This window comes from Maniola jurtina, chromosome 8 (assembly GCF_905333055.1).
Source record: "Maniola jurtina chromosome 8, ilManJurt1.1, whole genome shotgun sequence".
Lineage (NCBI taxonomy): Eukaryota > Metazoa > Arthropoda > Insecta > Lepidoptera > Nymphalidae > Maniola > Maniola jurtina.
In genome coordinates, this window is record NC_060036.1 from 12,204,899 (window position 1) to 12,217,245 (window position 12,347).

A 12,347-nucleotide genomic window follows, 5' to 3' on the forward strand; every position below is an offset into this window, starting at 1 on the left:
ACAGGACGACTGTCTCCCTCCCTCACTAAGGAATAACTACGCGTGTGAAAAGGGCCCCACAGGTCCTTTGAACCGCAAGAAACTCATAGAACACATCAACAAACAGGCATTAGAAACACCAGATCGGCCGGAGGTCAAACCTTATGTAGCAGGAGTAATACGGGGGAAAAAGGTATGTGGAGTTGGTCCCAAATTAATTTGACTGTTATATACAACAATATGAGTTTCTACAGGATTTGTAATAATTGCTTCAAAAAAGCCCGAAATAAAAGCAAAAATAATAGTTTGACCTTATTTAAAATTAGTATTCACAATCGTTGTTAAACTTTATGTTCAAATACTATGGTTTATAATAAACTGAAGAAATAGATGTGCATATGTGTGCAAACCTGGCCACTTGAGCGATGACAGTATGCTTGTGATTTGTCAGATACCTACTAATTGTATATCAATGGTTACATAGTTGGTCATATATATGGTTTTTATTTTTCATTTTCATTCTTGACCATGTTAAGCAGTACTTTGTATCAATAGAAAGTACGTACCAAAACTAAGTCGGATTGTGTGTAAGTACCGAAGAGTGAATTTACCTCTATGGTGGCTCCACCAAGTACCGACTAATGGGTTTAGATGCTGTTGATTGTCGGAGCTAGGACTCATGGGTGAACCCTCGCTTCTACTGGTAAAACTTCAGTCAGATCAGAGAGCTTATCGATCTTGTCCCCTTTACCTTTTTACCATCGTACTGCAAGTCTCCTGGCGAGTTTCCATCCTGTCGTCGTTTGTTTTTTTTAGTGAAGGAAACCTGCAGAGTGAGATCTGAGATCTAAATGATGTTCCGAAAGGTGTGTGAAGCCACACTTAGCCAGTGTGGTGGATATGGCTTGACGGGTGATCCGTTCTCAGTAGTGGGTTGAGATGATGTTTATTTTAGAAGCCTGTGACATACAGCATAGGAATGTGAAATCCCACTGTTCGTCGATTTCATAGTTTCTTTTTCCCATCCGACTTCAAAATACGTTTTTGACATGGTTTTAATTAACTTTCAGTGGATTCCACCGCCCGTGCCTGACAAAGTTCGAGACGCGGAAGAACAGATCACCATTGACCTCGGCGACGAATATGAATCGGCCCTCACAACCGCTACACAGGAAGAGATCATTGATCTTGCTGGTAAGTTCCATATAAACGACTAATAGTTATGACTAAAAGTTTAGCTGAATATTGGTTCTATTTAGACCCATTTGGGTTGTGCACTCTCTGTAAACAAAATTAGATTATTAGATCTGAAATAAGTGTTGTCCTTTTCTCGAAATAAGATTGTTAATCTTGCTATCCCTTTAACAATCTAATTTGGGGAAAAGGACTACACTTATATATTCAAACCTGTAATTTTAGTTGAAAAGATTTAGGCTCAATAAGGCTTAAACCCAGAGCGTAAAGCCAGTTAAAAAAAATTTAAAAGATTTAAAGATGTTGAAACTATGGACCGCGCGACGATTTTTCGCCAATAAACATATTAATTAAATGTAAAGAACCTTATTAATCTCAAAACTTTTATGTACTAAAAAGGTTTGAAACTTACTGTTGAAAATAAATAAGTAAGTCCAAATACTAGTCATATTGTAAAGGTCATAAAGGCAGGATAGGTCGAATAATTTTTTTTATTTGGCTACAGTCTTATTTCTACTACAGTGTTGATTGATGACTAATGCTTTTTTTGATGAAATGTTTGTTAAATATTCATGATTGCAGGTAGGTGTGTACATTTCGTTTTCTAATTGACTACACCCATGTAATTTATTCCATTTGTACAGTTTTTGCGTTCAATCAGACTACTTCCTACATTGATGAAGAAACAGTTTTTATGTGCAATTTGTATTGCATTCGTTATAGGGGTCTTACATTCTCTAACAATTAAAACATGTTGTAGTGTTTCAAATTTAAAAATATTCAATTCTATCGATTCTACTAATAGTTAGGCTATTAAAACTAAAATATAGATCTTTATAAATGAATCCAGGGGTTACAGACCAATACTTAAGACTTTGGTTTCCTTTATGGAGTGTGCAGTTAACCTAAGAAAACCTGCATGACTTCTTCATAATGATCTACAAGGTATGTGAACTGTGAAGCCTGCCAATCTGCACTTAGTCAGCATAGGCTATGGGTTAACCGTTCTCATTCTTAGAGGAGACGACCCATTCTCAGTTTTGGGTCAGTTATGGCTTGAGATGATGAGCCATATAAGCGATCTCTAAGTCGCATAAGACATTTCTGAATTATCACTTCAAATCTTTGTATTTTTGTGAATATTTCTAGTAAACTTTACGTTTAAAGCCTTCTAAACAATGCGAATGAAATAACGAAAAAATGGTACACAATAATAATTATATTAAGCATTTTTATGATGTTGAAATGTCAAAAAAACGCACCTTTGTTAACGTTTCTTAGGAATTCGCGACGATTTGGCGACAATCCAGTACCGTGTAATTGATGGTATTTGTCGTGACAATCTTTTAAGATGTCATCTATCTTTGCTGTTCCAATGCGCTATGATTTTTAACTGTTCCAGATTATTTGTAGTTGTGAAATATATAGGTATGGTTCATTCATTATTAACGTCACCTAAATAAACTTGTTTTAAACTTCTCCCACGATAAAATATGGTAAAAGTCATTTGATTAGATATTACCATCTCTTAGAGACGGTTATGAGATAGAGCGTGCGTGCGAGAAAGCTCTTACAGACCCTAAAATTTTAATTTAAATGTTGAGAGATCATTCGCGTAACTTTCTGTTCCTTCTGTATTTAAAATAGCCATCAAACAGAACAGTAGTTTTGAGTCGAATCGTGATTTACCACCCAAAAACACGTCTCTTCTCAGCCTCAATGGATCCACACAATAATATTATGGAACTGGCGCCATTTCACGGCATGTGAAGATCCACCATTAACTTCTACATTCCTAACAACTATTTAACTCCTAAACTGCGTAATATATGGAATCCTGTCAAATGTAACGCCATCTATTCCAGCAATTCTCGGCTTCCATTCGATGATGAACCAGGACCAGTACCACGCGTCGCTGCTCAACAAAGGACAACCCCTGGGCTTGGGCTGGGACGGCATCACCAAGGCTACCAAACCTAAGGTGTGTACATCATTTGAATATTACCAAGTTCAGTTCAAACCCCTAGTCGCCATGAATTAATTCGCAAAAGCTGTGATAGCTTAGTGGTTAGAACGTCCGGCTCCTAATCGGAGGTCAGGGGTTCGGTCCCGGCCACGCACCTCTAACTTTTCAGTTACGTGCGTTTTTAAGTAATTGAATATCACTTGCTTTAATGGTGAAGGAAAGTTGCATGCCTCAGAGTTCTCCATGTTCTCAAAGGTCTGTGAAGTCTGCTAATCCGCTGTCAGCGTGGCAGACTATGGTCTAAACCCTTCTCACTCTGAGAAGAGACCCGTTCTCAGTAGTGGGTCGGCAATGGGTTGATAATGATATAATGGAACGGAGTAATAACAATATTGGTTGAGCAGGGTGTCCATATGAACGAGAGGAAGAAAGCACCCTCTCTTTATAGTTAATCCATATTGTTGATATCCCAGATTTACCCCATGGACCCCCCCAACGACGCGGACCCCGAACAAAGCATCAGCAGGGTGCGAGACAACGACCAGACCTTCCTTGATCTCAATTGGAATAACATTAAGGTAAGCCACATGCCCACATACACTATCCAGTTAGGTAAGTCCAATTTCTTGCTCAAAGAAACATATATTGCACCTGGAGGACGCAGCCGTTATGCGCTATACCCATACTTGCACTTGTCTTATGGACTACAATACAATGTTAGGTAACATTGACCTTTCGGGGGTGATTTCTATCTTACTTGTGTATCCACAACATTTAGCTGAGCTGGACACGACATATTTAAGACCCTGATTAACTTAATTTTCATCAGTTGGATCCACGAATTCCTTCATACATTCATTCACAATTTCAGAACATAAGCGATGAGAAATTCGAGAAGCTTTTCGAAGCTTTGAAAACAAACACTCACCTGGAAGTGCTATCGCTCGTCAACGTTGGCCTCAACGACCGCACCGCCCAACTGTTGGCCGACGCGTTGGAAGCCAACCGCTCCCTGCGCGTCGTCAACGTCGAGACCAACTTCATCAGCCCTTCTGGAGTGGTCCAACTTGTTAAGTCTCTACTCACCACCAACACTGTTGAGGAGTTCCGCGCTTCTAACCAGGTAACAAAATCTACCCTCGACTTTGGTCAAATATTTGAGCCAACATTTGACACCGATATGAATTCGAAGCACGTTAAAAGCACTTTCGCATGATTTATTATTACCCCTTGACATTGGTCCAACTAGTTGATACCAAAATCAAAAATGCTATAGTAGCAAATATTTGATACCGATATCAAATGTTGGAATGCGATTATAGCAAAACATTGGCATAAATGCATGATCCAACATTTGACACCAGTATGAACGTTGAAGTGCGTGCGTTAAATATAACGATTGTTTTACTATCTTCGACTACATTGGTATCAAAACTTTGACCCTCCATTTGACGACGCACGCACGTTTTAAAATAAAAGTTACCTTTAAAAGCTGTTTTATGTGAACAATTTGTTTTCCATCAGCGGTCGCAAGTGCTGGGCAACAAAACTGAGATGGAAATCACACGATTGGTCGAACAGAACCCCACACTGCTTCGGCTCGGCCTCCACCTCGAGTACAGCGACGCTCGCCATCGCGTCGCGTCGCACCTGCAACGCAACATCGACAGAAGTGAGTATCCGCCAACTAGTCGCCGAATCAGTCGAGTTGCACATCACGCGTTTGTGAGACAGAACCCCACGGCTCGGCCTCCACCTCGAGTACAGCGACGCTCGCCATCGCGTCGCGTCGCACCTGCAACGCAACATCGACAGAAGTAAGTATCAGCCGACTAGTCGCCCGATCGGTCGAGTTGCAGATCATGCGTTTGTGAGACAGAACCCCACGGCTCGGCCTTCACCTCAAGTACAGCGACGCTCGCCATCGCGTCGCGTCGCACCTGCAACGCAATATCGACAGAGGTGAGTATTCGTCGACTAGTCGCCCGATCAGTCGAGTTGCAGATCACGCGTTTTTGAGACAGAAACCCACGGCCCGGCCTTCACCTCAAGTACAGCGACGCTCGCCATCGCGTCGCGTCGCACCTGCAACGCAACATCGACAGAGGTGAGTATCCGCTGACGAGTCGGCCGATCAGTTGAGTTGCATATCGTGCATATAGTGGAACTTAAATCCCCACTCCTTTTGACTACAGTGACGCTCGTTATCGCGTCACGCACTTGCAACACAACATCCACAAGAGTAAGCATATATCGACTAGTCGCCCGATCAGTCGGGTTGCAGATCACGTGACTAAAGAAATGAAAAAAAAACTCCCGGAAGCTTAAGCGTGGCCTTCACATCGAGAGCAATTTGTATCTGGAACGCAATATTAACAGAATTAGTCGCCCGATCAATCAGGATGCAAATTATGCAGCTGATAGAATATATCCCGATGCTGTTTTGGTCGGCCTCAACATCGAGTGCAGCTTGCACCTGCGACGCAACATTGACAACAGCAAGTGAGTATCCGTCGACTAGTCGTTCGATCAGTCGAGTTGCAGTTCATACTACCAATCACCAGACTACTATGGCTCGGTCAGCACCTCAAGCACAATTTATACCTACAATGCAATATTGACATTAGTCAGTATTAACGAGTCTCCTGATCAATCGAGTTGGAAGACACGCGGAGCAGAACTTCTCAGGCTTGTGTTCGATTCGGTCAATCTATCGAGTAATTCATTGGCCGATAAACAGCTATCGAGTGAGGGAAAACTCAAACACCCAAGTCTATTCTTCAAAGTCCAATTGGGCGTTTCACTTATTTAAAGTTTTAAAAAGGGATGTATGCATATAAGCTTATGTAGATATGGATAAGTAATGTAATATCAACTCAAATGACATTTTTGGAGTTATTCAATTCAATTAATTACTTAATGAAGTTTATTATATTTATTCACAACAAAAAATGATAGAAAAATATTATTCGTTCTTTTTGTATTGATTTATTATGTAAAAATTTCTAATTCATTTATTATTTTTATTTTGCTTATGTCCAATATGTAATTCACTCTATGCTTCGCCCATGTCATGTCACGATAGCCATAAAACATACATTGAAAGTCTAATTGCCATCCTACAGTTACATTATCGATACACGGTCGAGTCACCAGGCGCTCCGGACTACGCCACACATGCCAGTAAACACATTTAATGTCGTTCCGATCCCATAGATTACCATAGGTGCAAATAGATAACGCATAGCGATTTCACGTCCTCGCTTACTAACACTAACTCAAAAATCGATTATTATCGATTATCACTATCATGAATCAGAAAATTCTATAAAAAGCACTCACACTTCACTATAATCGAGAAAAAATATCGATATGAAATCAGCCTCAATAGTCTAACGTATCAGCGAACGAAATGCAATACGATAGTTCGATTTCATCACGTTTAGACTATCGTGGTACCACAGACTTAATATAGCCGTCTACATTTCTTGAAGAAAACATGTCCATATATGTGGAATAGCGTACGTGGTGTACGTGTTTTAGTCTGTGTGGTGTAAAATTTATCGATAAAGGCGTATTATCGATAAATTAGTATTGTTGTTCTACTCCATTGTAAAAACACCCTTAGTTCGTGTGTGTAGAACTACCTAAAGGGGGGGACATAGTCGATAAAATGGTATCGATATTGTCAGATTGCCGTTTGCAAAAGCGGGCTACCACGTCCCTAAGCTTGCGGCTGCCCCGCGGCCGGCCGCCCGCCGTGGGCGTCGACAGTAGCTTCTTTAACCTCACACCGCCAAGCGCTGAGACCACCACGCCCACGAGTGAGAGAAGAATAACCGATAAACCGTTACCGGTAACCGATAATGAATCGGTATTGGATGTACCGAATGGCACGGACAGTTTCGTGAGAGCGGCGCCGCCCGACATACACCCAAAGCCGCACGCGTGAGTACACACGACTCACACTTGCACACTACGCGTGATACCCCGTTACCCCCCTTTCATGTGTTTAGAGAAACTAGATGTCGTGGAAATTGAACAATTTATCGATGTAATTACGGAAATTATATCCTTAATGTACAAAATTTAAGTTGGGAGACTTTTCATAAAAACGAAGCATTGATAAATGCTCCTTGTTTTCTAAAATTTATGTGAAAATGTTTTTTGAAAACCAAAACTCGAAATATTTTCCTAAATTTATATATTTAGTTCAAAGATTGTATACAAGAAAATTAACCACATTTACAAAAAAAGTTTTGGTTTCCGTAGTAATAGGTAAAAGCTTATACGGATTTTTAGTGTATAGCGTATTTATGAGCGTTAGAATATATACTTTGGAGCTTCTGAGTTTTTGTACTTTGAAAAACTATAATGTGTGTATCACTTATATAAATAGGAGTTAAAATCAGGTGAGCTTGTTGTTTTTTGATACAGTTGATCAGTTGTTCAATTTCTCGGCCGACTTGTTTGTCAATGACATATCGTTGTGTGGCATAGCACATGTGGATCGTGTTCCCATAGTCACGGTATTTTGTTCCTTACAGTACGGAAAGACCTAACGCTGCGACTTCAGTTCCGATTCTTTAACAACCTGCAAAAGGGGGCCCGTAGTCAGTAATTACCATAAAGGTCAGGCCCTTGAAGGGTTCCTCAAGTTGGCACGGCAGCGTATAACAAAACTTCGCTTCGATTAAAGCTTATTTTTCTTACAGTGTCGATTGAGTTTCATCACTGACAATTTAATATACAGATATAAGTGCGGACTGAGTGGAAATCTACGCTCGTATGCTCGTTCTACTGATAATTTGAACCCTCAATTGCTCAACAGTTAGGCATCACACACAGAAATCCGAAAGGTTGATGGTATAAATGGTCTCCCGTTGAACCATTGTCGTATTCCTAGCACAAGCTTTACGCTTTATTAGAGGGGAAATGGGAATATTATTCATAGTAGAAAATTATGGAAGATTCTTTAAAGTTCATAGAAATACATATGTCGAAATCATTCAATGTTAAAATGAATTATTGAAAAAAAAATGCCCTGGGCAGTTTGAGTATCTTGCATACTATTTGAAACTCTATTAACGTTGGATAAGGATTGAATTTAGTTATCCTGGGCGATGCATGAGCAATCAGAGCACGGATTACAGCTCAGTCTGCAATATCCTGTTGGTGCAGTTTTATCATACCTTTCAAAAGCAACACAATAATATTTTTAACCCGTATTTGGAACTTTTGTATGTATAAAACTGCAACCGTTATAGGTATTTTCTAAAAATACACTTTTTAAAACTCGTAGTTAATAATACACTTCTATAACACTATAATAGTTTTTTTTTTTTCAAAATTTTAATGTCTGTCTTAATTCTTTAATAGTTACAAAACACTTCATGATTTTTTTTAACCATTAGTACTACATTTTTTTACTATAATGCTTTAACATATAACAATTTGATTTTTAGCCGAACGGGGAGCGTAGGACCAAATAATATGTAAATTCATCGTTAAAAGACCGGTAAAGGATTTGACTCTATTTGGCGTGAATGCCGAGGCCACTTAAACTGTTTTTTTTTTCGCCGAAAAATAATGGTTTTTGCAGCTCTAAGGCCTGAGTGGGACGCGTTTTGCGGGGCGCATCTACAACGTGCACTTTTACTTTGAGAATTCTTTAGTAGTATGTAGTACTTTGACTTTGCTCAAACGTAGGACACTGTTAAAATGAGACAGCATTATGTTGGCATAAGTCTGTCTCGTTTTGACTGAAACTTAAGTCTGAGCAACGTCAAAGTACTTACTCAAAGTTCCTATTTGATATGATGTTGAAGTCGTATCGTACTTTTAACTGCAATATGTGACTTCAAACTTGACGGTTTTTGTTTGAAGAGATGTTACATTTTCGTTCGATAATAGTTTGTAGCGTTGTTACGATTTGTATGTCATAAAGAATAGGGCCTCATTGTAAACATGTGGTTGAGACGATCGCCGCACGCCTGACCTCGTTAAAATCTTAACTCGAGCGGGACTCAGGCCTTACACTTGGAATTGTTTTTCCACCAATGATGTGCAAGGATGCGTAGCAGGTTATATCTGAATCCCACCAATAGGATCGCTTCATTTTCATTAGTTAAGACGTGGAATGCCCTTCAGCATCCGTGTTTCCTGCAACATAACGTAAATACTTTCAAAGCAAGAGGGAATAGGCATCTTCTAGACAAGTGCGCTTCACCTTAGATCTCATCAATCCTTTTGATTAAGTATGATACCTAGGCATCAAGCGCAAGCCTGTCTTGCAAAAAAAGGTTATCTTAGGGCACCTCTTAGGGCACCTCAGATCAAGATAAGAAAGTTAATAGGAGAACCAGGTAGCTCAACAAGTCACAGAAGTGGCAATACATAGTTCGAAGAACCGATAGATAGTTGGAATCCCAAATCGCTTCAATGGCGAATCCGCCCTGGAAAATTCAGCGTTGTAAGACTCCCTACTACGTAATTAGACGATCTTAAGCCAGTCGACGCTGGACACAAGTGGTGACACTGATGTTCAGTTGATGTCAATCGGTTGAAACGTCGACGAAGACGATAGCCAAGCCATGAAAATGAAGCTGTTCTAGATTGGTTGTGAATACGCTGCATCTTCTAGCACATCTCTAGTGGAAATGCAGTCAAAGGTTTTGCTTATCAACAGTCTCGCTTATTATAGGCCTTCTGATAAGCTGAAGGGGTCCCAAACGCGAGGATAAGGCGTACTATCTGATTGTTGTTTACTGTGCGTTTGAACATCTTTATCATAATATTACTCTGTGTACGAATCTACTAACGTTCACGCATGAGTGTGCGAACTAACTGAATGCAAAGAATAAAGGTTTGTGAATGCACTACGCGCCTTTGCACGTTACGACATTTTCTCGCACGGTCGACGCGCGTTTTAGAACGGTTTTAGTTTTGCTTTTTTTGACGCGTATAAGTTCTTTTGTCACACGCGTATCTCGTACGCTGTTGCGCGTATGCCAAAACGCGATGGTCGTAAACTACTTTACTCATACAACAGGCTAATTAATTTTGATTATCGAATAAGCATTACGTCAGAAAAAATAGACCTTAGACTTTAGTTTTTAACCCCCGATCCAAAAAGAGGGGTGTTATAAGTTTCACGTGTGTATCTGTGTATCTGTCTGTGGCATCGTGAACCGATTTTAATTTAGTTTTTTTTTTGAAAGGTGGCTTGATCAAGAGTGTTCTTAGCTATAATCCAACAAAATCGGTTCAGCCGTTTGAAAGTTATCAGCTCTTTTCTAGTTATTATTGTAACCTTCACTTGTCGGGGGTGTTATAAATTTTTAATGTACACTTGTAACGCTTGAGTTCGCCCTAACATTTACAGCGCTGGCGAAAACTTTTCGGTAGTATACAATATAAACTAGAACCATGAGTTTTAGACCCATTTTTCTCTGGCGTAGTAGCATTTCGATATTCGAATCCTACAGCTTTGCCGAGATGTGCCAACTTCTACTAAGCATTTGTTGCATACTGGATTTGTGAACGTATGCAGTGACAGCGAGATCTATAGAGGGTAAGTACTTTGACTTTGCTCAGAGTTAAAACGAGATGGATTTATATCAGACACCTAAGTCTGTCTCGTTTTAACTCAAAGTGTCAAAGTTTTAAAGTCAAATGCACTCTATAGATCTTAATCGCTTTCACAGATCGTTTAGTCGCGTCTAAATACTTCAACTGCGCAAAAAGTCGTCCAATGCAAAGGTGCAAGTCATACGCGTGAGCATGAAATTAAAAACTGACTACTTTTTCGTATTATAGTAATTCTACTGTTCCCGTGTGTTTTCATAATATGAATTCCTGTTTTAACATTATTTTTATTAAGTGAACCCTGAAAAATGTTGACGATATTCACTTCAGACGTGATTTCCAAAATTCCATTAAGCCTTGAATCTCTTGTCATTCCAGTGGGCTGTCATCTGTCAATTTTTTTGGATCGTGTAGGTACGTCGTGACAGTATTTAACAACTTTACAATTTGACATATTATCGTGATCTTCACAAAGTTTATTTGTAAAATTAAACTCCGAAATTAGTCTTCATTCTACTTTCTTTGAATTGTCATAATAAATAATGTAGTTAACTCTATCATACACAATCTCTAAACTATATTGTCAAGTCAAAATCTAGTGCTATCCTTTTCCGTAAGGAGGATCATGAAAAGGATAGCAATACATTTCGACCTATGATTTTAGTTTAGAAAATTTGCACAACAGAATTAGCCACAATATCTATGTTCATATAAAAAGAGAAACTGACTGACTGATATATCAACGCATAGTTCGAACCGCTACGTCTAGAAAGTTGAGAGCTTGCATGTGGGTTCCTTCTGTAATTGGCTCTCACTAAGGCAGAATTTTAAAACTTTCATATGAGTGAAGCCGTGACAGCTAGTCCATTCTAGGCCATCTGAGGTCATATATTAGAGGTCACATGAAGTGAATATCGTCGACAATTTGACGTATGCGTGTATATAAAACATTGACACTGTGCGTGTGTGTGCATTGCAGTACGCCAGCAACGCCGGAGCCAGAGCGGCGCTTAGACCCCTAAACGACACACGCGGTGAGTATAGTTTCCTCTAAGGCTGACATCTATAGAGTGCACTTTAACTTTGCTTAGACTTAAGTTTCAGTTAAAGCGAGACAGCGTTATACCGCTGGCATAAATCTGTCTCGTTTTAACTGAAACTTAAGTCTAAGCAAAGTCAAAGTGCGTTCTATAGATTTCAACCTTAGCTTGAACAAACAACATTGATCTATGCTGCGCTGTTATCTGCTCAGGCAACATGCTGGTGCTATTTTTTTTACAAACAACATTGCGCTGAGCGCTGTGCGACTGCGACAGCACGATTTGCATGCGCACAAGTGCAAGCGAGATGGACGGAAGACTGAGCGAGATAGGCGATGCGGTGACGAGCAAGCCAGCACGTATCTTGTGCGTTTTAAACAGAACAGCCGTACAAAGCACAGCGAAGCAGGGTTTATTTGTATATTTATTTTAATCTAAGAGAAGCAATAGAGCACAGCATAGTTCAGTGTTGATTGGTCACCTTTAGTTTAAAGCCTAAAGAGATCTAAAGGCTATGTCCAGATGGCCTGTATTTGGACCGCCAGCCAACTACAAAATTGATAGAGATAGTTTTATTCGCT

At 39.8% G+C, this 12,347-nt stretch overlaps 1 protein-coding gene and 1 long non-coding RNA gene across 10 annotated transcripts in view; one reads left to right on the forward strand and one right to left on the reverse strand.

The window, feature by feature from the left end:
• LOC123867734 (tropomodulin-1) overlaps positions 1-12,347 on the forward strand; it is a 78,520-nt gene that overhangs the window by 60,568 nt on the left and 5,605 nt on the right. For 3 of the 9 annotated variants that reach the window (XM_045909958.1, XM_045909956.1, XM_045909959.1), the window contains exons 3-10: positions 5-172; positions 1,050-1,173; positions 3,039-3,154; positions 3,613-3,717; positions 4,011-4,262; positions 4,664-4,811; positions 6,832-7,087; positions 11,706-11,760. In XM_045909958.1, the coding sequence (XP_045765914.1) occupies positions 5-172; positions 1,050-1,173; positions 3,039-3,154; positions 3,613-3,717; positions 4,011-4,262; positions 4,664-4,811; positions 6,832-7,087; positions 11,706-11,748 (1,212 nt within the window). In that variant the 3' untranslated portion in view covers positions 11,749-11,760. Of the gene's footprint in view, positions 1-4; positions 173-1,049; positions 1,174-3,038; positions 3,155-3,612; positions 3,718-4,010; positions 4,263-4,663; positions 4,812-6,831; positions 7,088-7,686; positions 7,772-8,604; positions 8,658-11,705; positions 11,761-12,347 lie in introns of all 9 variants that reach the window. The other 6 variants (XR_006796482.1, XR_006796483.1, XR_006796484.1 and 3 more) reach the window with 6 other exon arrangements.
• Positions 9,028-11,699, reverse strand: LOC123867758. The gene is made up of 2 exons (XR_006796492.1): positions 10,671-11,699; positions 9,028-10,046 (listed from the first exon to the last, which is right to left on the reverse strand). It is a non-coding gene; the product is annotated as an uncharacterized LOC123867758 (long non-coding RNA).